At 34.3% G+C, this 26645-nt stretch overlaps 3 protein-coding genes across 3 annotated transcripts; 2 read left to right on the top strand and 1 right to left on the bottom strand.

Annotated features, from left to right (window-relative positions):
- The first annotated feature begins 122 nt into the window (after nt 1–122).
- On the top strand, nt 123–1043 carry Rpp30 (RNaseP protein p30). Its single transcript, XM_053747558.1, has one exon. The coding sequence runs from the start codon at nt 247–249 to the stop codon at nt 1036–1038; it is 792 nt and encodes a 263-aa protein (XP_053603533.1). The 5' UTR covers nt 123–246; the 3' UTR covers nt 1039–1043.
- Nucleotides 1034–26121, bottom strand: lili (lilipod). Its single transcript, XM_053747557.1, has 10 exons — nt 25735–26121; nt 25160–25424; nt 22494–22721; nt 21031–21096; nt 13964–14116; nt 8746–8945; nt 6481–6642; nt 4997–5228; nt 4384–4540; nt 1034–1451 (listed from the first exon to the last, which is right to left on the bottom strand). Exons 1-10 carry the CDS (start codon nt 25795–25797, stop codon nt 1301–1303), a joined length of 1677 nt encoding a protein of 558 aa, XP_053603532.1. The 5' UTR covers nt 25798–26121; the 3' UTR covers nt 1034–1300.
- Nucleotides 14343–19391, top strand: LOC128671238 (tetratricopeptide repeat protein 12-like). Its single transcript, XM_053747559.2, has 3 exons — nt 14343–14711; nt 16137–16382; nt 18924–19391. Exons 1-3 carry the CDS (start codon nt 14430–14432, stop codon nt 19140–19142), a joined length of 747 nt encoding a protein of 248 aa, XP_053603534.1. The 5' UTR covers nt 14343–14429; the 3' UTR covers nt 19143–19391.
- Nucleotides 26122–26645: the final 524 nt, after the last annotated feature.

Below are 26645 nucleotides of genomic sequence, written 5' to 3'. Positions count from 1 at the left end.
TATTGAGTAGACATCATTTTCGTTTTCACAATTTTATTATAAAACATTTATTTAGATACAATCGATAAATCGTGTTACACTCTTCATCGATTTCCAAACGATAATTGAAACGTCATCTTGACGTACCGAAGAACGACGTAATGAAAATATTGTAAACAAAAAAAACATAAAACAACAATGTGCTTTTGAGACGAAGTTTTATAATATTTAAGTAAAGTCTGTAAGAATCTGTTTGTAGAATACAACATGGAGAATCGAAATTGGGGATTTTGTGAACTTTCTATCGACAGAAATTTTCCTACTGGAGATTTAAAAAAATTAGGAGATTTAGGTTATCATACCATAACAATAAACAGTTACGTGGAGGAAGCTACTGACGAACCGAAGAAAAAGAAGAAAAAAGGAGACTTGAAAGAAAAGAAAGATGCCATGCCTGCGCCATTGGAAATTCCTCAAGAATTGTCTCGTACTTCCAAACTAAATATTCTTCAAAGAATTACCATTGAATTTTCAGATTCAAGTATTGCACATAAAATGAATCAGTCAGAGAATTTAAAAAAGTTTGATATTATTGCAGTAGTACCCAAAACTTTACAGGCTTTTCAATATGCATGTGGGACAATGGATGTTGATGTAATAACTTTTGATCCGCAGACCAGAATTCCGTTTAAGATAAGTCGAAAGTTGTACAGACAGGCTGTAGAAAGAGGTCTATTTTTTGAGTTAATGTACGCTCAGGCAATAAGAGACTCCACAGCTAGGAAAAATATAATAAGTACAGCTCATACTTACCATGCCATTGGTAAATCGAAAAATATTTTTATTAGTAGTGGAGCTGAAAACCTGTCGCAAGTCAGAAATGTCCATGACGTCATCAATCTTGGATTTTTGTTAGGATTAAATAGTAATGAAAGTTTGAATACAGTAAAAAATAATGCAAGAAGGTTAATCTTAAAATCTGAGGGTAGAAGATATGGAAAGCACTATATGAAAGTGGAGACTGTACAAAATAATGATAATAAAACAATAGACAAATAAACATATTTATGTATTTTATTTCTACCTATGTATAAAAAGATCCATTAAAAAAATTACAATTATTTTAAGATTAATCACAGATAAGAAATGTAAAGGTAATTATTCCATTACAAGACAAAATATATTTTCTTTTTCATAATTTGTTCTGAAGGAAGGTTAGAGAAATTGACATTCAATTTCTCTAACCCCTTCAGAACAACACCTAATGATGTTTCCTCTGTTGTCCATTAGCCCAAAACACAGTTTGTCATCACTCCCTCCTTCAGTCTGATTTCACATGTTTCTCTGTTTTCATAGCCAATTCTGTTTTGTCCATATTGAGAGTCCTTTCCAATGATGCTGTGGTAGCATTAAGTGTCTTGTTGGGAATGTTGTCCACCGGAACTGAGAATTGATCTGTTATCCACTTGAATCTAAGAGAAACAAAAGACAACAAGATCAGTTTATGCAATCAGTTCAGTCAGTATTGCAGTTATTACAAACAAATCAGAAATAACTTACTGTACAAGTGTAAAACAATAAATATCAGGTTTTATAACAGCTTGAAGATTGAGTGAGCAAATTTGTAAATTTTTAATTATGGCTCTTGATAATTTATAAACCCAAAATTAATGAACCCTGGCTCTAGTTTTTACTAAATCTTAAGACACTCACAAACTTTTGTAACACCAAGATCTTGCTGGCCCTCTGTGAGAACTGAGTGAGCATACAATTTAACTATTTATCTCTGTTCTAATTGTTTTACAAATTCTAAGATTTGTTTAACAAATTTTCAGACCTTTTACCAATTGGTGAACATTATATTTATTAAAATTAGAGGGTGCTCACTCAGTGCACACGCACGATTTTGTTTGCCTAGTTCCCCCCCAGATACGTAGTTCCCTGGTTCATAAATGTGAAACCCCTAATCTTTCATATTTGTCTGAATTTTTTTGTATTCTACTGTAACATAGGTAGATTATTATTTCGAAGGCGAAAAAAATTTGTAGTTATGTTTTCTTCCATTACTATCACACTATAATTATGGTTCTTACTTTTGGTTGTTGCTTTATTCACATAGGTACTTAAATATATCGTCTCTTTCACACATCTGAGCGTTTTGCCGGTTCCTTTCACCACCGTCGCCGCAGAGCGTTAGAGCTTAGCCATTTTCCTATATTTCTCTTCCACTTAGCAAGGATTACGGCATCTATAAAATCTCTTACACGCATATCTGTCTTGACAACATCGAGATCCAGGCAGAAACGGATTTATCATTTATTCCCGTGTCCCCGGTAATACAAGGTACCAGCAAGCTCCCTATAGTGGTTCAGTCAAATAACAACTTTCGTGTCTTATAACGTAAATTTTAACAGCTACAAATAATGTGCTAAAACTACAACAAAATGGAACGTACAATGTTTAAAATGCTTGCACCTAACGAGACTGAATAAAACCAAATAATAATAATACAAGCCTGTAAGCAGATTTTAAGCTAAAGCCAACAAAATTGTGCAAGATGAAAATGATAAATGATCATGCAAAGCAGGTTATATACATGCAACAGATTATGAAACATAAGATTTCCCCAATATGATATAATACTATACATTATAGGTACCAATAATACATGTGTGGGGAAAAATAAAAATCCAGTTCATTTTTATATGTATTATTCAAATGCAACATTTGGTACACGTTAATACAAAATGTATAAAATTCGCACACTTGAAATATATTATGCTCACAAAAGTATTCACACAGAACATAGCTACACTCTACATGTAACAACTATAAGTACCTATTAAGACCATCACTATTTGTAAAGATTACAGTTTGATAAATGTCTGTCAGCACCAATGACTGTTGACTACAATATCTTATGTATTTCTACATTAACAATATACATGACTGTAGCAATATGCACGTAAGTTAAGTGTGCGTTAGTAGTAATGGTAGCAGATGAACAAAGTGCAATTAAAATTATACATGATAAATCTTTGAACAGTCAAAAGCTTAATTGTAACGCGCGCTATCCCTCAATCAGCGGGAGATCATTTCTAAAGACTAGACGGAAATTAGCCTCATACAGGATCGCGCGAGCTTCACATTACACTAGCTACGTACTGTTACATTGTGTTGTTATGTGATTTTGAGCAAATCAAATGTAAGATATGCATGTAAGCTAGGTTAAAACAGTCTTAAATGTCTTTTGTGTTTAGAATTCATAAAATGAGATAAAAACATACAATTTAATGGAATAATTAGACAATATAATCATTTACAATAATTTCATTCTACCCTACAAGGACAACCACCAGAATACAATAATAATGTCATGGCAAAATCATATCATACTTCATTACAATTAAATTCCACAAGAATTTAATTTACCAATCTCATAGGTACAATTAACAAAATAAATAAATATTCTGGCCCTATACGTAACATTAACAAATTCAGTCTCATTAGTTGTAAAACAATTAAAATTTTATATCTAATGACAATGAGTCTTTCCTCAAGAACTCTTCATATATTTAATTTTAAATATGACACAAAAACGGAACAAACATATTAACTTCTAATGATACCAATTAAGGAACAACATAAATGCATTGCATTCTGAAAGTGCGTAGCAATCACAATACATTCTAGTTTATATTTAATTCATTTTACGAAGTTTTACAATTTTTATATAATGTACAAATGTACACGTTTATATCATATTTCTATATTTAATTGGGATTATTCTATTTTCGTGAATAAATTGTGATTGGTCCAATATAAGAATAACATTACAATGTGCACCTACCATTAGACCGCATTTACATTATAATATACTTATAGGAAGTAATACTATATTTCATATTTATTTGTCAAATTGAACATTTAGTCATTTTAAATATACTAGAGTTATAATTTCTGTAAGATACGACTAATCTATTGGATAAAATCTCGGCATCATTACAGTGGCAGGACTGTCAAATAGTTAATTTTGCATTGTTCATTTGATATACAAATAAGTATTACTTTATTATTAAAATATATTTTTTTTTACTTAGTCTTAGGAGCAAAAAAACTAATAAATTACAAAAAAATATGTCAAAATTACCTGAGCAAACTGCATAAATATTTATCGATAGATCCATCTTAAAGACATCCTGCAATAGGGCTTGAAATACCTAATTGTATAACATTTTGATAAAACAAAAAAATGGAACTTTACAATGATTGATGTTTTTAGCTCCCATTAAAAGATTTTTTCCATTTTTATCAGCAACGGTTAGTTAACTATTTGACAGTCCCGTCCATCAGTTGTTGAGGAAAGACACGCAATGCGCGACAGTGTTGACGTTCTCCACCAACCTGTTGTAGAGCTCGCGGCGCACGCTGGCGGTGAACTTGGACACGAGGCAGAGGGTGACGGTGGCCGCGAATATCGCGTTGTACAGCAACACCAGCTTGAAGTTGCCGAGCCACTCGATGCGCCCGAACTCGCCCAGCAGATCAAAGTTCGTTATGCCTGGGCGGGACGTTTTTGTTATATAATAATGTTTTGTTCAAGTTGTGGTAACTGATAGGAAATTCTGCCGTATTGCAAATTAATTTTGGGTATTCAGGGTATGTGTACTGTGGTAAAAACCATAGACCCCAAAATTGGCAATGCATTGGTATCTAACCTGATGTTGCAGGCGTTCATAGGCTGCTATGCTGAGACGCATTAGGGGGGTCACACGCGTGATATGGGATTGAGTCTTTTACTACAGTACTCTGTAATTACATCTCTCTTACTCTTCAAACGGGAACATAACATTGCGAGCACTGTTGTTTAGCGGCAGAAATTGATGAAATGAGAAATAAGTATAAACTTAAAACTTCGTATAAAAAACTATACACCTTCGTTATGAATCACACTATCTTTTGTTGAAAACCCGTGCAATAGTTTTACGACGCACGTCACAATGTAGGTATAGCTGACCTAATATCTTGACGAGCAGCGGCTGCGCGGTGGAGTGCGCGAGCAGCAGCGCGCTGTGCGCGATGATGCGCGCGAGCGGCGTGCGGCGCGCGCGCGGCAGCACGTGCAGCGCGCGCAGCGGCACTGTGCCGCCCGTCAGCGACGCCGCGTGCAGGTACAGGATCAGCACCGCCTCCAGCGCCGCGCCCGCCCATCCCAGCTTTGACAGCGACGCGATGCCCAAACTGAATTGCTGGAGAACGTTCAACACATTTTTTAAAATTAACCTTTTCCAAGATTAATCAAATCATTATGGTGATTTTACTCAAATGAACGTAATCCCGAAACGAAAGAAAATGAATAAAAATTGTTTGTATACCTTAAATTTTGTGACAAGATAGAAGATGAGAAAGAATAAACACGATTCTTATTTTAAAATCAATGACCGATTGAATATTCAGTGCGAAACTAGTTTAATTGAGGTCTTTATAAAAATAGAGAATGAGACGCGATAGCAAGAAAGTACCGCAAATCGATTTCAAACATTTCGTCAGAAATAATACTTTCACGAACACGTGGTCAAATTTGAATGTACAATTTTAGAAAGAAATTCTCTCGACACAAACTATTTCGAGACGTCCACTGATGTGAAAATTTCAAGACACGCAAGTACTTTACATTACAATTTACATTAAAATTTTCGTTTTTAAAAGCATCTCCATTGGGCACTTATTACTACTAACACGGTCAACAACAAAAAATAAAAAAAAACGTTGAAATTCGACATAGCCTTTTTCAACAACTAAAAGGAGCACATATGCATATTATCAAAATAGATTTTTACGATATTTTAAGAGCATTCTCGAATGGATGATGATGTCATACAAAGTAGTATAGTTTAAATTTTTTGTGTACGTAAACAAAATAGACGATGTTAAGAACCAGTTTATTGCACAAATAAAATGTTGACTTTGAAATCAGTTAAATAAGAAGTCCACAAATTGCAGTAAGAAAGAAAGGAATTTAACGTGCCTATATTTCTGGAATAAATGTATTTAACCATTTACCTGTAAATATCAAATGTATCTAAAATAGTCACTTATTCAAACTTAAGCTTAAGGCTTAGTTATTAGACCATGTGTTTTATAATTTGGATAAATACTATGAGTATAATACTCGTACCTTACGAGAGTAAATAGGTATGTATTCCATAAATAATGATATCGTGTGCAAAGACAAATTACTTATAAGTTGTTCAAACAGTTTAATTTGTAAGTACTGCACGTACCCATATATAGAACATAGTATGTGTTATAAGTGTAACATAACGCTAATATTGCATGCCCGTAAGGGTAAACTGTTGAAACTATAGTATTGTATGTGCCACACCTTGTACTACATACACAGTTACTGCAATACACATATTTGAGTTTGAGTTAGAGTAACGTAAATGTGTTTTCTTTAAGTTGTTAGATCATAGACCTAGTAGGATGTAGATCCCTTACTCTGGTACTGAGAGGTAACGCCTTCAACCCGATGAGCAGTTCCAGGATGTTCTGCAGCACCATGAGCACCGTGATGGTGGTCAGGGCCAGCAACAGCAGCATGGCTAGAGGATACACCACATTTCTCTGCAGTGACGATGTCTTGCGCTGGTTTTCCACCTCCTGTGGTAGGTTAAGTTGGGTTATTTGTCACATAAAATCTAACTAGGTATATTAATAAAGAAACAGCCTTAAGGACTTTGCTTTTCTTAGATATTTAATTACTTTTTATAGACAAATAAACACTTGGGTAGTTTTTTAAGATGATTTTGGTGGGATATACTTATCATACTTTTTAGTTTCTGTAAAAACAGTGAAGCAGTGGTGGCGAGTGGTATCCCCGCTTGTGAACGACCAGGTTCGAATCCTACTCGTGCTGCATGTGTACGAATATGACTCATGTTTACATAAGCCACCACTTGCTTCAGGTAAAGGAAAACATCATGAGGAAACCTGCACACTGATTCACTTTTATTCACTAGTGTTTCTAGAACTACTTGATTCGATGTGGTATTGCAAATGGAAAAAAATCCGTTTTGTTCTCTTTATAGACAGACTGTAGAATAAAAATGTTAATAAAATATGTTTCTACACCGACTGATAGGTTGTTGAACACTGTAAAGATGTCTTCATTGTCTTTTTAAAACAATGCAGTGATGTGATTGGAGAAATTAAAATGCTGCCTATTACTACACTTACATTTTAAAATCATAGAACATTTTATAATTACAATGTCATGTCAATCATACTAATAATATAAATGCGAAAATATGTTTGTCTGTTATGCTTTCACAGCTAATCCGCTGGGTTGATTTCTATGGGAATTGATATAGTTGATGACCCGGGGCCTAACACAGACTGCTTGCAACATCGAGATATAAAAGACCACAATACCAACTCTTTATTATAACGTGACAATATTGCACTGGTTAGTTGAAGAGACGCATCTGACATAAATTTAGAAAATGAGTTTATGTATTGTTGAAGAATCGGAGACAGAATAAAGGCGGCCGTTGGCCTTAATTTATTTATATTTATAACAAAAGTTTCAGACTACGTAACACGCGTTCTTGAGGAGAGATGCGTAGGCCAAGCGTAAATATTACGTGTGCGTTTACGTACAAGGTCACGGCGAAATGATGTGTGCGCGTCTGTGCGTTTATGCGTGTCGGAAGTGCAAATAGACCGTGTGTCTCACTCGCTACATATGCGAAACTAGAAACAAGATTATTTTCTCTTTCGCAAAAGTATGGCGTTGGCGTAAATTTACTTTTGACAAGATTTTGAACAATAAATATGGTAGTAAATTTACTTTATGACATGATTTTAAAATATGGCAAGACTCGTTAAATTGAGCAGACTTACATGATCGGACGGTCATAAAGCTCAATTAATGTAATAAAATAGTTGATATATTAGATAAATTAATATTAATTAGAATATAAAATCTATATGATAGTTAGAACTTCATCGCAAATTTAACTTACGCATACTATTTCATAGGAGTGTTTTATGATGCCCGTGTAACAGTTAGTGGAATAAGAAACAAGGAATTCAACATATAATAATTGCAAAGATTTATTAAGTGTCTTAATTATAACTTTCATCTGCCGATGAACAACAGGTTTCTCAAACGGAATGAAAGTAATCAGGAAACAGATAACACGTATGTATTTGCACTTGGTATGATATTTATGGCATGCATGGCTAATTACTTATCGTGTTCATATCGGTTCAAGAACGAAAGTGCAACTTTATTAAAAAGTAAGTATACGTAATTTTAATCTTTTGTAACAATTTCAGAATTCGAATAGCAAAGAATGCAATTGCATTGCATTCTTTGCTATCTTTCAGATATTATGTTAATTATTACATAACTGGGAAATTAATAGAGCAAGCCAATGATCTAATGACCTACTCAGAAATTCACTTCAAATTCATTTACTTCAAACATTGAGTAACACTGTCAAGTGTTACTAAATTAGATTCAAAAGTAAGTTTATTTGATTATCTCTTCATGCCTCATTACACATTTCATATTCCAAAAACTTCTTGTAACATATTTCACGTGTCAACCAGACCAGAGGATAATAGTTAGGAGTACGATTAGAAGCCGTGGGCATAAGCTAGTAATAAAATAAATACGAGGAGAATCCTTCGCGTCGTGCGTGCCCAGGTCTAGTATCTATGTTGACATGTATCGCGCTGCTGTGGGAGAATACCGACCTGCCTCATAGCCACGACCCTCTGCAGCCTCTCATTGAGCCCGGCCTGCAGCGCGCCATTCCTGAGCTTCAACAGCGGCGTCTGCTTGCCCTGTGGAGAACCCTTGGGGTCTTTTGACAGCGACGTGTCCAAATCTACTGGGGACGCTGATATGTCACCCCGGTCGGGGTACATTGGCTCGGGGGAGATGTAACCCGCTCCTGAAAATATTTGAAAATATGTTAGTACTTTGAGTGATTTGGTCTCCATAGGAATTTTGGGAGATAAGACGTTATCCAGGTTTCCAAAATCATACTTAAAGTATTTATTCAGAAATTAGACCACCACGAGCACTTTAAAAAAGGCACATGCATATATTTACGTCAAATTTTAAATTATATAGATGTTATCAACGCTACAAATTGCTAGCATTTCGGAACGACCATGACTGAGGAGAAAAGTCGAAAGAAATCCATTTGAACAGTGTTGTTTAACATCAAAATCCGCAAACAAAGATGCATCATCTACCTACTCGTCGTATCGAATTCTTTATTTGCTCATAAGTGAAAGGAAAAACAGAATCATTCAGATGCTTATAGTCCTACTTAGAAGTCGTTTAACTGCGCACTATCAAGTAGGTCGGTTAGACGTAAATCTGACCCAGGTGGGTTATTGACAATTCGCAAAGTGTGCGTCTTTTCGAGCGTGGCTTTTTTTCGCAAACAAAGACGCATCTGCCCCTTTCTCCCCAATGCCCAGCTGCATTTGGTAGCTGAGAATCATTGCAGAATTGAAGTTATGTATTCTCGTTTACAAATACTACCGCACCACCGACGGCATGCAACCAAGAAAATTCTCTATTGTACTAAAAGTATTATAACAAAGCAAACATTATAAAATTGATACATTACGCTCATATTATACCTAAATACCTTACGGACTAACAATATTTTTAGTCTTTGTTATTCTGTTCAGTAATAATCTATACTACCCATAGATATAATATATTTACTGACACCTCCTCCTCCTGACTACCTATCCTATCCTATGTATGCCACACTTAATGCACAACGCTATTCTAATAAAGTACAGCGTTCAATTTAATCTTCAGAATTTTACTCTGAATGTATGTTATATCACTACGTAATATAATGGGAATCTTATTAAACAATTATTGATACAGTCACAAAGACACACACACAAAGATAACATTACAAGTAAATGTTTCAATTATCCTCTGTATATGAATTTCGTTTCATTTTTACGACCGTTGAAGAAATAAATAGTGTTTCTCGGAAAAGCAAACACGCTTTTCAAACTACAATTTTACTTGGTTTGCTAAAACTCAAATCACAGTAAAGCAAATATGTAGCAAGCATTAGTGCAAGTTCAACAGACATTTATGAATCTCTCTTGATAACAGTTTTTCATTTCACAGAAATATGTAAACAAAAAGTAACTTTATTCCTCTAAATGGTATAATAATGAATCTAATTTATATCTTAAAACAAATAGTTAAGATTTGGTAAGTATTTATAAAAGTTAATTTACACCACGCGCCATGATGTACCATTGTGAGATGTGATAATATTGTTTTGAGATACTGAATCTCCCAAATAAATAAAGATTAATGAGATTTCACCTAGCATACCGTATTCTCACTCAATACATACATAGTGCAAGAATATATATTAATTCCGTGTTTATTCTTCATTTTCGTACTTGAAACGAGATTTATCTTTCAACTACTTCAATTACCATTGTGATTAACTTGACATCGCGTGCAACTTTCTATAAAACCCTGACCCCAGCACACCACCACGTGGTAGAATGGGCCTATAACTATCGCATACAAGTTTCATAATAACGCATGAGCATTATTTGACACTGTTTTACAACCTGGAAGCGTTTTGTTTGCATATTACATTACGAAACGAAGAAATGTTTACTAGAAGACATGACATAACATCTCATATTTGTAATCATCAGTTATTGTTCGCATTATTGTGTTTAACACTCAACGCATTTCAACACTTCTGTGTAACAAAACCTGGACTATATACATTTAAAACTTTACGATGTCGTAAAAAGGTGCCTTATTAAAAAAAATGTATTGCACCGTTACATGCAAAGATAAAATTGGACTAAATTTAGCATAGTTAAAAATTATATTTATATTATGTACACAGTGAAAAAAAATTGTTGTTTATTATTTACAATATTGTTAAATAATAAACGTTAAAGCTATTCTTTAGTAAAATACCCAAGATTTTTGTTTCTAACAATTTGTAGAATAACTTCAAACTTAAAATGTGAAAAGCAATTATGTAATAAAAAAAAATAAAGTCATAACTGCTATTTATTATCTATGTGGTAGCTGTACTGAAAACCGTTGGAACTTGCATCGAGAAGGGGCCAAAACAATTGAATCACAAAGTACTTTTATTCAGTTCTCACGTATTTTTTAAACAGGATTTTTTATAAAGAAGAGTTGCTCCCCTTCCAGACGAATAATGAATATCTGCGTTTACGAATGCAAGTCTGCTTTAGGATTGCGATATCCTGAATTTATTTACTCGATTAGGTTAAGGCGCGTGGGCTCTGCTCGCTTGATAGGTTCATTTCGCAATAAATACTTATTAGCCAATATTGGCCTTTACTGCAGTAACTCAATATATTATTTACTAGTTTTCTAAGTGAAATCAGCTTTTAACCAACATTATTTTATTTCAATATAAAATCAACAGATGCGCGAGTCCGACTATCACTTGACCAGTTTTATGTTACAGGCCAGTAGAACTAACTGCATAAATTGAACTGAAAAGCAGTTTACTTGAATTATAGATTAAAAATGTTTGTTTACATGGTCATTTCTATGGCCATTGATAAAAAAAAACTAATATCCATACTTACGTTATTCCATTTTGCAATAGTATATTACGAACATTCACCTAATTATATATGAAAATATATTTAATATCCATACACATTCCTACAAATCAATATGCTGTGATGTGAGGAATGTATTAGCTTAGATTAGACAAAGCCTACATGCACAAACACTTGTATTAGGTATTTAACTTGCTAATTTGCTAGACACAGCTTGTATCACCGGCCTCATTGCGTAGTTTCATGAGGTATTCAGGTCTGTATAATAATAAGAAATTAACAAGATTGATTATCTCTTAAATTATTTTTAGACATGGTAAACAGTAATCAACTATATTGTAATCAATATAAGCTATCCATGTTGAAAATCATGTAGGTACTAGCTGCTTCTTTTCTTACGTGTTAAAATCAATCGAGGGAAATGGAGTTTTTTCTCATAGGCGATGGCGATAGCTAGCAACCTGTCACTATTTAATCACAATTCCACCAATAAGCTTCACCATACACCTAAACTAGGCCTTCGAGTTTCGAAACTCTTGGCTCTGACTAAGGGATAAAAACGTGCAACACAGTAGTCATTTGTCTACAATTTGGTCACGCAACGCAGTAGATAATAAGAGGAAGCTGAATATTATTGTAAGAGTTCCGACGATATAAAAAATTAAGAGAAAACGTAAGTACACGACGAGCATAGATACGTAACCGCGTCGAAGGCTGATTTGAGGTCATCGTTATCACGATGGATGCTGATATAAAGGAAGTGCCTATTTACATATAGGCACTGTGAATACATTAGCTAAGTTTCAATGAGCTAAAATATATCCTGTTGTATTTTCCATACAACGAAATAATAGTGTTTTTGTGTATTTTACTTTAAAAATGATTTGTTTGTATTATGTTAGTTGGTATTGGAAAAAAAAGAATTGCATTATTATTGCGAGATTAATAACCGAAAATGAACATAATAAAATCTACTCGTCACTAATTGAATTTTATCATGCGAGTTGTTGCATGATAGAAGCTGTCAAATTCAACCGAAATCTATCAGGCACCTTTAAAATAAATATATACATTACAGAATATTTTCGTAAGTTCGTCTTCATGTAACATTCATTCGCTAAACATTCGTAAGTACAAAGAGTATAACGATAACCCATCCATATCTATACTAACATAATTTTTTCACGTCGTCAAAATTGATGACGAGCATTGGATTGAGGTGATTTTGTGTGGAGATAGTTGGACCTAGGCTACTTTTTGCCACGAACGAGCCAAGTCGCTGGTAATTATAGCTAGTTCTACATATATAAATCGCTTAATAAATCGAAATGACTAAAGGAATCGATCAGTTTCAATGGTTAATTAAAAATGTATTGCACGTTGATTAATTTCACTGTTTTTTTTTAATTTCTAGTAATTATTCTGTTTCATAACAATAAACAATATAAAGAAAATCCGGCGAAGTCCTTAGATAATAGGGGTTAGCCAAGTCCGGTTTACCAATAGTAATAAATAAACGCGGGAAATGTTTCACAGTCGATGACACAATAATCGATTATTCTAGTCTATGATTCTTGTATTTATTGTCTACGTGCGGTGTTGACGCTTTAGACCTTCTGACCTCACTTTTTATGCCCAAAAAATATTATTATAAGTTATATTGTTTTTAGATCTGTGACGTACATTAAACATGTAAAGGTCATGCATTAGCAAGAAAAACAATATTAAACATGCATTTTACTCAATTTTCTATTCTTCTTGCATTCAATCGCTAAAATAATGTATTAGTTTGACGTAACTTGTAATAAGCTGGATAGTATAAATAACGGTTTAATAATTACTTTCACTTGCTCCGAATGGAAGAAAACATAGTGAAAAACCTGCACACATTTCTACTTGTCTATGGAAGAGAGAATGCGGCAGCAAACGACTCCATTAAAGCTGTCTAAGTACTATGTGTCTGATTTCACAAGTTAAAGTTATTAAATACAAGCAAAAGGTACACCTAAGCTATTTCTGTCTTTATTTCAAATTTGTTTAAAATATTACTTGAATAAACGACTTGAATAAAATTTGACAGCAGTGTTAGTAAGAACACGCTCGATTAGAAGATACGCTAATGAGAGAATCTTTCACATCAAAACAAGCAATAAATTGACGTGATTTATTGTGTGGATTTAATTGGAAAGTGAAGGATGATGACATATGATACTTTTTGCCACGGCTAGTATTGTATGCGATTGAAGGAGGAGTATATTGCAGCAGTATAAACCGACTTGATAAAAAAGAAAACAAAAAATGTCTTTAAAAAAACAAAGGGCAAAATAGAAAACGTGAATGGGCGCCTCACCAGTGGCGACAGCGTTGTTGATGCGTCTTCTGATGGTGTCTTCCTCAAACGAGTACATGTAATATTCTTCATTGAGATCCCTGAGGAACTGCGGCTTCACCAGCACGCCGCCCACCACGCCAAACAGGCGCACGAAGCCGAGAGGGGTAAACACTGTAAAAAAATAATATCATGAATTCACATGGTCTTTGGTAATACTGATTTTAACAACGTCAAATTTACACTACAACTCAAGATTGTATCGACTGTACAACAAATAAAATACATCGATTAATACAAAGTCAAACATCACTAAAGAGGTTTCCATTTCAGAACGGTAATCAAAAGTCTACCAACAATACTGACTTGACAACCGTTACTAAGTACGCTGTTACGTCAATGTAAATAGAATTCGTAAACAAATCGTGTAGCGTGGAGAGCTTATCGCTATTTAATTAAATATCCGAACCACATTATAGCATTTCCAATGGGTTCTAGAAACCTAAGAGCAAATCCTGCATTTAAGGAATACCAAGATATGGAGAGGGACGAAGAATGGGCCAACTTCACAAAAAGAGTCGGTGATGTTACCAAAATAGTGCATGATTTGGCTAGTGGAGACAAAGCGAAGTCTGACGCGGCTCAAGCGTTAGCTGATAAGTATCTCGGAGGCAAAGTTATTATCGACGATAACATCGAAATGAAAATAAAGTCCGATAGGACAGTAATCAATCAAAAAGCTTTCAGCTCTATGGGAAAACAAGACGAGGTAAGTAAATTACTTCAGACCAAACATAATTTTCAGTATATCCAAATGGAATCTTAATAACACTAAAACAACACGCGAGAGATATACTACTCGATTCTCGAGATATTCGACTCTGTTCCTGATTTCGTAATAGTTTCGGGCGCAGGTAGCCTATTACTCAGTCTGGTAATAACAAAGAACTGTGTGGAACAAAGGGCCATTGTATTAATTAACAAATACGCTTCTAAACTAGGACGAGTAGTCCACTATCATTCACCTCAGAACATCAATGGAAAATTTATCCCGAGAAGTAAAAATTATGCAGATTAAACGACAAGAAACTTAAGGCTTTAGACGTAGACATATAATTAAGACTGACTCTTTTATCATAATGATAGTACTATTTACTGAGATCTATCTAAATAGGTCATGTATATAAAAAAGTAGTTCTGAACTGTAGCCATTCCACACGCGACAGAAGAGATGCCAACAATTACCAGTGCAATGTAGTCTGAATTTGGACTGTGATTAATATATTAATCGTTTAGCTTATAAATACAATGCGTCTTGCACCTATCACATTTTATCGGCGAAAGCGATTTGGTAATTTGGCTCATGTTGCTCTTTAAATAAACATTTCGGATGTTCGTGTTCTTATAACATTATCTTTAGTATTGAGCAAAGAGAGAAGAGTAGGTATGACCCAGTCAAATACATTACACAATATTAAATTTGTCCAGTAAAGTAATGAGGACAGTATATTGTGAAAGCGATATCTTGCATCTCGTCATGTACGAAACAATTGTTATTAAACGTCTATTCTATTCTAAAATATAGTAAACAGACTGAACAATCGAAATACAAAACATCAAATCTATCAAGCGTGAGTAATTATGCCAAACTGCACTTCATTTATGCCTCTAAATATGCTTATCAGTTCCTATATACATATAAACGATTAAGAACTATGCCACAGTGATTTATTAAGTTCATTGTCATGTACAATTACCCAGCAAATGGATATCACATTGTTTACCAATGTCATTCTAATTATACAAGACACTATCTATTAGGACGAGCCGTGCGTAAGTTTCATTTGGGTTAGTTTGAGACAATTAACATGGAGAATATGTGTGCCAATGTTCTGATAAGTAAGGATGCGAAGACCGTGCGAAGTAGAGAAGAAAAGTAGGAAAGAATCCCTCATATTCAACAATGCTTTGAAATATGAATAACAATGACTGCAGACATAACACTTTTTTCATCGAATGTCTTTCATTTAAACACCATTGATGTTTCTGTCTTCTTTTATAATAATCTTCATTCAACAGTACATTTGGTAGTGATGTTGTGGAATGAAAAACAGATTTCTTTTGAAATTTACATTAGCGTACTTACTCTCGTCTTTTCCAACATAAGATTGTCACATATGTTATATATTTTCAGGGTGAAATGGACAAGGACGCGTGGATGGCAGAGGTGAGCAAGGACGCAGAGAAGCGGGCTCAGGACCGCAAGATTCGTCGCGAGAAAGCAGACACTTTCAACACGCAGGCCATCAAGGCGTTCCGCCGAGGGGAATACGATCGAGCCCTGTCCTGTTACAATAGAGCTATAGAACAGATCAGGGACAACCCTATGTTGTACTGCGACCGGGCGCTCACGAATATTAAACTTGGAAAATACGACAAGGTGATTCTTTTTTAAATAAGTTTTGTTCGTTCATTAGGGCGGCCTTGGGGCTCCACTGAGCGCTTACGGAATTCAATAAAGAGTATATAATATAGTAAGGAGGATAATCGTTGTATATTTTTTAAATTAGTGACCACTGAAAAAGTGGTACATATAAAAGAGTTTCTATACAACAATTATTAAGTAAAATATTCAATTTAGTGTCCACATTGTTTAATTGCGTTCGGTAATATAACGCAGCTAAATTAGATAAGGTGATTTGGTATAAAATTAGATTTCTTCAGTCAGCTGTTTCTGAGATAAAAATATCAACCGTGAAAGATAAATGAGATGGCAATGTGGCGTGATGTCCCGACACGTCTCAATTTCTTTTGTACGTCATCTCGGGGAATTTTACAATAATGTCGTAGATGGTATTTCGAATTCTCGAAAATAGGCTACGATCGATAAACGATAATAATGATGGTATGTAGGTGGCTATTGATCATTATAATGTATTATTATATGAGTGACATAACAATTTCTAATTAATTATATTGTGGTGACTGGTGAACATGTAAAGCGGTCATCGATTCTATAAATTACTGAGCATAAATTATAATTATTTAGCTACGGTCAAGGGCATTGTTACAAGTTCATAGTCTTTAGGTAAATAAATCGCGTTAGAAGTAAACGAATATTGATCTCGTGAATAATTCACCACTCAAGGATTTCTATAACCGTAGGTATAGTATAGGTCAATTAAATTGCATGTGCATCGCAAAAGTAGGTCTCTATTTTTGGTCGCAAGATGCCAATGTTAGTGGGACAAAGATTAAAATGCGTGACATCAATTGTTCTCTATAATTATACCGACCACTATGTCTGATCGCGCACTTTAAAATTATTGTAAACACATTATTATTTTCCATCAGGCTAGAATGAGCTCAAACGCACTGAAATTATTAATTTAAAAAAATAATAATAAAAACACATCAGACACAACAATAAAGGTAAGTAATTATTGTATATACAGTATACAGTCAACAGCATACAGCATGTTAAGCTTGCATGGGTCTCTATCGAGGCGGTAATAGCGGTGAGTTTGCAATGAATTGTGTTAGGTTTATGTGCTATTAACTTTACATCGATATAGTCGTCGAATTTACAGAGTATTCGATAAGAACACTCCGGTCCGCGTGTCTAATTTGATAATAGCCCAGTAAAATTGAATTAGCACTTTTTGTACACGTGTACTCACGTTGATCCAGTCATTAAGGAATATGGACAATATCTGGGCATGTCATAAACCTCGTTTGTGATGATGTAACTCGGGATTGTTTGTTGGCTTAATACAAATTAAGGAAGAAATTTAAAAAAGGATTTAGTGGGATATGTTCGGTCCGCCTTTGTTCGCGTGTCTAATTTTAACGTAATGCTGCAATGTAATATGTTTTTTTTATGCAATAAAAAGTTTACTAACAAACCCGCCAATATCAAACCATACAACTTCGAAAAAAAAGTTAAAACCGGTTAATGCTATAATGTCACTTCACTGTTTGCATGGTAGGTTAAGAAAATTTTACCATATAGGTACCTACCTATTTACAAACAGGACTTTCACGTCTAAATTTAATCAGGATAATTACTAATACCTACCGTTTATCTTATCATTAGACTTATTCACATTTACTGACTCGGAACAAACTAGATTGATGTACCTAATTAAACAATAATCGACGTAATATAAAAACAAATTAATGAAATAAAATATTCTGGGGCCCGATTCTAACTTAATCGAAATCAATTTCTCTCGAAAGTTTTTCAAATTCACAATCGAAAAATTGGAAGATCCATGCATTCGATTAACCTATTTCAATTGTGATTTTCTGTAAAGGCTAAAACTGTTTTATACCTTAAACAATTTAGAAAATTGATAAAATGAACTTCGGTTGCATTAGAATCGGGCCCCAGACCAGAATAACTCTGGCATACGTAATCCAGTTTTAACTTTACTACTTACTCTAGACCTTTAGGCACTTTGGCCCGAAGTCATACACAAAGAAACTTATGACTCCTGTTTCATATTTTTAAACAAACGTTGTAAATTAACTACAACTACTTATATATAAAAAATAAACACATGCCAGGCCGTGAATAAGATGTGAACATAAACAGTATGATGGATTGCAGCAGCATCATTCAAGTGCTATTCAAAGCATCGATCGAAACGAAAATCGATAGACTACTCGATATATCGAACCGACCTTCATAATAAAAGCCGATAAATTTGTAGCCACAATCTAGATTCAGCCACGAATAAAGTCTCGCAAAAGTAGCTAACAACAACGTTGCCAATCTATTATTGATAGTTCCACATATTGTGACTTTTTTCGTGGAGCGGACTCTTAACAAATCCTAAAAACAAAGCGAATTGATTTAGAAACAATGTGCAGTACAGTATTGCACCTTTTAATGATTTAGATAACGGTCACGGTAAAAGCTGATACGATAAAAGATAATCCTAAGACTACTAATACAAAATGTGTGACATTTTTGCAGGTATTTGCCGACTGCGATATGGCCCTACGTATTTACGAAAATAGCTTTAAAGCGCGCCTCTACACAGCGAAGGCTTACAAAGAACTGGAGGAATTAGAGAAGTACGAGACGTCCAGAAAGGAGCTAGACGAAATGTTTCCTCAGCACGCAGAACTTATCACATACTTCCTGGATAAGAAACAGCAGGTCGAAGAAGAAGAAGAAGAAGAGGAAGATTAGGTCTTCATCTGTCGTTTAGTTTTTGCGAAGACTTGTTTTAATGTTGTGTCGAATTGTGTTGGAATTTATTTTTATTTATTTGTTATCTTTTTACCCACGTAGTTTAAAGGAGTGACGGTTCTTTTTAATTATGCTTGCTGAGATTAGGTTAACTATATTGTTGAGTACTGCCCTCATTCTTGTAAAACAACTGTTGAAAGGGCAAAATACAATGTCACTCAAGTTTACATACGTGTCTCTTATTGTGTTGATAATAAAACTAATTACTGTATGACAACTGTATTTATTTACCTGCGCATGGTGGCGATAATTTTAATGAGCTAGGATTAGATACAAATTTAGTATTTTGTTATACACAAGATAACGATGGCGCTTTCCCAACCGGACAGGCGACATACTTTGATAAAATATAATTTTAAGTAAATACTAAAGAAATCCATATATTTATGGCATGACCGCGTGATTAGCTCATACATATAACTCGTCACTTTAAATTATTGTTTCGATCTATATTTAAACATGAACAAATAGACCAGAGATAAAAATAGTTACGTAAGTGCTAATGGAAAATAAATATATTGAAATTCCTGGACTTATCTTCGACACGGCGCACTAATGCTACTGATTTTTAAAACAAGTAAGTACGTCATGTTTGGTTCACGTGACACAAAATTATCTGTGGACCAAGAGCCTTTAAAGCCAAACCCTCTTTGTAGTATTAAAGTACAAAATTTTACTGTAAAAATGCTTACACATTATATTATCTGTCTTGAAAGCAGTTTGAGATCATGTTTGTTTTGGGAGGTACCGAGGTCCAAATATGTATTTGTCATCTTACTTTTACTTTAATTTTGTTAAAGTATATTGTTAGTTTGTTTTTTTTTTCTTTGGTACATTGTTAGAAATCACGTGTTCCACTGACGGGCAACACAAAACTTTCATTTTACCGTGGACAAAAACGATGAGATCAACGGCACAAAGCTTTCAGAAGTGACAATCAAATGAAAAGAAGCTGTTTATTTCAGTGTTCGAAGAATCACCGACATAATGAGTTTAACAGTACCAAGCGATCCGTATTCAGTGACAATCAAGCGAAAATTGCAAAGGTTGATAAACAGTGGGCCACCGTTAGTAAGCAGTGTTCGGTGACGGCCTCGGTGTCGTGTCAATTGAATAAACATGGTGTGCTTCTGCGGACATTATAGTTTATGGATTTCCGTTAGTTTTAATATTTTGAAACTGTTTTTTATCGCAATGAACTGTTTCTTTCAAGATGCTTATGGCGTACCTGGTTTTCTCGACAGTAAATAAAATAATAATGTTTACACAATTGACATGGTCATTCGACATTAATCATGTTTAAATACAATAATGGGTAAATTAAAAGGAAATAATAAACAAATAAAGAAATAGTGAAAGGACGTATCAGAAATCGTTGCAAAAATATAGTTCAAATGTGTTACTATTAGCACTAAACTGACGTAACCAAATGTATAAATCAGCATTTTTAACAAACGCTGGAAAACATGAAGGTCGATGAAAGTCGGTGGAAAAAGTCACGTTTTACATTTAGTGTAGAGAAAACGCGCGAAAACCGCAGCTCGAGACTAACATACAAATTGATTCTGCTATAGTACCTAGTTGGCATGAAATCAAATGAGATTTTCTAAATGTCAAAAACAACAATTCATGTATATGGTTGTTGGTTGTAAGACAGAGTAGAGAGTAGACGTGTAGACACATTTCTTGAACTTGAGATAAATCTTACAAAAAATAGAATTGATGAACGTAATGTCAATTAAGCAATGGTTAGGTACTAATTATGTTTTTACAGCTTTGATAAACATGTTTAGATTAAAATGTACGATGCTTACAAAGTATGACTTACCAAGCAACATCAGAACACCCACAAATGACACACAGGAATACAAGAACGGCAGGTAGGTCCATAGATCTGTTGACAAAAAATATTTATTATAGCTCATAGAATAATATATCCTAGTATACACCTCGTTTCTTTTCGCCTATAACGTCCTGAAGCCGTGTAAAAATAAACGATTAACCTTTACGACCGGCCACCCGCCTGACGTCAACCCTCTTTGAGAATGTATTGGTGCCGATCAGTTGTCAAGGCTTTTTATTCCATATTCGCTTTGTACGCCTTCCACGGAGGGATATGGCCTTATTGTAGCACGGGACAACACATCGCGCCATTTATTTTATCAACTTCTCATACTGTTATCAAGCTATTATCCCAATGCTTGTTAGAAAGACCTTGCTTGCTTCTATTTAAGTGGGAATGCTACTTGAGATTAACATTCATATTCGTATCTAAACAGATTTAATTTTGTTTGATATATTAAATGTATTGATTGACATAATCAATTTCAAGCACAATCTCCGCGTGGTAGGTCGTGACCTTGTCCAACCATAAAGAAGGACGTTAAAATGGCTGATGATGATGTTGGTATCAGAAACTATGCTGTTTTAAATAGGACTCGAAACCCAATTGAGCGTACGTATGATTGTGACATTGCTACTTCCTGAGGCCGCCACGTTTCGCTTGTGCACATGTACCAGACTACATACAAACTACTCGTGCTATGTAGTGGTCTAATAAAATAGACTTCCAAACAAAAGCCCCGAACGCGCCTATTTACGCTCGATTAAACATTAACAATAATGCGGTGAAATGTGTGGTTCCGCCCTAAAATAAGCCTACTCCCATGGATCTCGTACAAGGCGACTAAGGGACACATAACCTAGGCGGCTAAAAGGCAACAATGGCATTCCCAAAGAGCGTTGTCGTCAGGCAGGCGGCCGGTTGTAAAATCACAGCTGAATATTCGATATTTTAATTTTACTGATAACTTCGATTGGTAGTAATGTTTTTTACGCACTATTTTCAATTTCTTATCCTTAAGTAATGCTGTAGCGATTTAGAAAGTTATTTCGTTATTGCTGACCATACATACTTATCGTGACTTTTTGACTGCAGTCACGTATAAGATGTCAAGTCTGAAAGTCGTGATGAATCTATTTTTTGCAATGAGAATAAGTTAATATTTTAACATTAATTACACACTTATTCCACATATTTCCAGATGATAAGCAACAAAACGTCAAACGCAGGCGACTTTTGTAAAATCACAGATCAATCTACAAAATGTTAGGTTTGCATTTTACCCCGATGAGCCAGAGGGAACACGCGAGGTTGGGAGAGAAAAAAGAAAGCGTTCATGGGTTGCGGTGACCGCTTCTCATCAGTTGGCCGCATGGTTGTTTAGGTAGCAAACAAACAAGCGGCCAAAGGCGATGAGATTATAGTATAAGAAAGAACTAACTACTCACTAAGTAAGGCATCAATACTGGATCGATCTCCGTCCAACAGGGCTGATATGACGTAGGCCAGGCCCAGCATGGCGACTCCAAGCAGCGCTAGAACTGTGAACGTCTCGTAGACCCTCCCGCGCAGCCCCCGACACCCGGGGAACCCCGACGATTCGGAGAACAGGTACGCGAACGGGAGGAACACGAACATCGACAGGTTCGAGAACAGGAACACGTGGTTCCATAGCCCTGAAACAACGAACATTAGTTAGAAGCGAACATTAGCAAAAAGTCAACAGACTCATAAACAAGTCAACAGACATAAACTCCAATTTTTCTTCTCATTATGTAAACAATCTAACCATATCTTTACATTACGGGAATGTAAATTAAAATAGACTTTTCAGGAAATTGCTTTCGCAGTAAATAATAAATGCTTTACTTTAGAATGTTTAAACTAATATTTAATTTAAACAAAATTCAATAATAAATGCTGTGAAGATGTACATACATACATTATGTCACGTAGGAATCATAAGAAAAAAACGGAGTGTACTGACCTCCACGTAAATAATAGTATTGATTTAAGATAAGACAAATTATGATAATCTGGATATGAATGTTTATGTGTATTTTATTTTTTTATTTATTAGTGATTATAATTATCATTCAGCGGTATCCGTTATAGGCGTACTTCGAACCCTTACCTATATCGTGTTTACACCCATGCCTTACTCAACCGTAGCGGGATTTCTGACCATTGGCGATACTTAATTATATTTTTCTATGTACACACGTACATTTACGCACATGAATTAGCATATATAAGGACGATAACACAAAGCATGAATCAGAAAAACATTGACATACGCTTGAGCACACCAGGCACTATAATTAAAATGCATTTTAATACGAGAGAGAGCAGTTTCGCATCAGGAACCAAGTTCAGCAGACGATGTGTTAGTCGCTGACAAAACCAACGTGGCCGATTTCAAACCAGTCAAGGGGTGAATTTCACGACTGTTTGAACGCGGCGTGTAGCGTTTCATTAGTGTCGCACATTTTTTTTAATAAAGAATATATTTTTTTAAATGAAACATTTATATGATTATCATTGTACCAGTACATTATTTATTTATAAAATAGGATAATTAAATTGATTACTGTGTATGGAACAATTTAATAAATACTAATGGCAGCCCGCGGCGGCGTTCAAAATGCTCGTGAAATTCATCCCAAGTTACTTCTCCATGATAATGACCCTTACTTTGAAAATAACGTGACAAACAACATAGCCCATTAATAATCACTATTACTTTGTCAATGTTTATAATTATTTTGTGAATCATTTTGCTATTCTAGAAGAAAAATTAAGTAATTGAACCTTTATATGTATATAGGCAATATTTTCATCATGTAATTAAAGTTCATTAACACATTACTAATTATGCATAATTAACACAGATCTTAAACAATAAAAATATTCATACACATAACTGAAAATGAGATTTACTTTAAAAGTAAGAAAAAAAATTGAATGAAATAAATTTTAACACTTGCATCATTCTGAAATCAAGGTCAAACAGAGACAACAATAGCCCACAATATATTATGTGTAAAGCCTGTACATATTTACACAGCATTGTGATATACTTTGTTTGTGAAATATATAATATATTCCAAATGGGACAAACAGAAACACTTCAATCAGTTCACTCAATTTTTTTTGTTGATCTATAGTTACAAAACCTTACTTCGAGAAGTCTTTGATACTGTTTAGAAAATTTTCAATGTAATTTTCACATGACTTATGAGTAGGTATAGTAAAAGGATTTATAGATTTTTATTAGTATGACAACAGTTTTTGGCACAATCTTTCTGTTTCAAAGTTACACTTCTTTATGTAATTTTTATAGCAGTAAAACTCTGCAACACAATAATAAAAAAATATAAAACAAAATGTTGTTTCAAAGCAAACCCTATGAAATTATTACAATGTGTTTTGATATAGGTCCATTCAATCAGATTCTGTCCAATGTCATTATAATGTATATTGATTTGGAAATCATTGGAAAACACTTTCTCTTCTCTCCAAGAAAGATTCTAGAATAAAGCACTGAAAGTAGGGTGCAATGCACTCTGTTTGAATATACACATCAAAAATATTCAAGTTATAGAAAATGAAAAAAAATTCCATGAGTGTCATGGAAAATCTTAGTGAATCATTATTTTGTTCAAGGATTTAATTTTAGAACAATGCTGCCAGATTATTGAACAAAATAAGGATTACCTACTTCATGTCTATTGCCAATGTTTAATTAGATGAGTCTTGGGTTTCACTCTATTATACGCATTTCAGGATAAAAAATATATATATTAATCTATGTGCTAATCCCAGGTTTTATTTCATCTAAATTAGTACGTACATATCATGAAATCCATCCAGTTCACATTTTGTATGATCAATCCAAAACTTCTGTATATATATATATAATGTTTCTATTACCTATAGATTTTTGATAATATACATGTCACACATGACCTCTAGTAAAGCTATTTTTAGCCAGGGGTGTGGGTTTGATTCCCAGCTCGGTCCTAATTATTTTTATCTCATTATTATTACCTCTATATGTAGGTACAAGAAAAACATTATAATTAATTTTATAACAACTTTCACAGTAAATTACCTTGTATCAAGGAGCTGTTGAGCCATTTCACATAATAGCTGTTGGGGTACAACAGGAGGACCTCATTGCTGACTATGGACACAGGCAGCAAGAGTGTTGACCCCAGAGACACAGCTAGAGCCACTGTGCACAACAGCAGGCTGATACGGTACACCTTCACCTCATCCTCATCACCGGGGAAGTAATCCTCACTGTCACGTCTCCGGAACTTCTCAATCAGCATAAACGAGAACAGGTACAGTAAAATGAAGAGGATCAGAAATATCTGAAACAAATTTATTATTGGGTCATTTCTTTCAAAGTCAAGTATATGTATTGAAAAAGGTATGTTAGATTTCGAAACTAATTTGTCGAAGTAAATCATAGCAGGAAGTAAGATAACAAATAAATTGTAGTTATTCCCATCATAATTAAAAACTAGTAGGTAAATTTTACAATAACTATTTTTATATCATTTTTATAAGATGGAACTACCTATATAAAAGTGAAGTCTAAGCAAACAAAGTTGGCATGTTCTTTCACCAACTCATCCCCTTTGTCTCATGGTAAACAAACTTGATGCAGTAGGTACTTACAATCTGTTCCCTCACATTGTTGTGGAATATTTGCTCTCGCAGATCAGCCTCCTCATCATCCATTGTCCATGCCAAAACTAAGTTACCTCTTTATTGTATTTATTTCCACACTCACACTGCGATAGCACTTCATTTTTACACAAATTCACAACATCGTAGAGAAACTTGGACACTTGTCACCAATAATTTGTTATAGTCTTATTCTTAATTCAGCAGATTAATAACATAATTCAATTATATTAATTATAAAGATAAAGCAATATTTGTTGTAAATAATTTTGATTCAATTTTTAAAGTAGAACGCAATGAAATCTTGAAAATTAAACAACACGCACGCACTCACGACCGATTTTTGAAGAAGTGACTGATCTGATTGATTGAATGAATGAAACTGCAGTAATATAAGATGCAGTTGGCAGGTGAACTGTCAACAGATTTTGTCTTGATTTGCATTAGTGATGGAGGTAAGTTATAATCATTATAACATCATTATTAATGATGACTACTTATCTCTGTTGCTCGTACATACATTTAATGTACACTTTTTTGATAAATAATTGAAATTATTTCCGCTATTTAACAATAACGCTAGGACAACACACATAAAATAGTAAGCCTAATAAAACGCTTACACACGTTGCAATTTGTCGCTGAAACTGAAAGGGACAAAGGTATATGAAAGTATGAGAAGTTGTAAGGACTTGTTTTCGATTACATACAAGCATTTATCTCTGTTGCAGCGAGAATAGTCGCTTTATTAGGTTACAGTTTATTAGGTTATTATTAAATAAAACAAATCCTCCTTCTCCTAACGTATGGGTTTGTGACGGTCAAGGAGATGTAAGCTAAGCCAATGCGTAGATATGATATGGATCAATGAAAAAAAAATAAATTTAATTTGTTTGCTGTCC

The sequence above is a fragment of the Plodia interpunctella genome, chromosome 7, assembly GCF_027563975.2.
Source record: "Plodia interpunctella isolate USDA-ARS_2022_Savannah chromosome 7, ilPloInte3.2, whole genome shotgun sequence".
Taxonomy (NCBI): domain Eukaryota; kingdom Metazoa; phylum Arthropoda; class Insecta; order Lepidoptera; family Pyralidae; genus Plodia; species Plodia interpunctella.
This window is presented reverse-complemented; position numbering and strand designations above follow the sequence as displayed.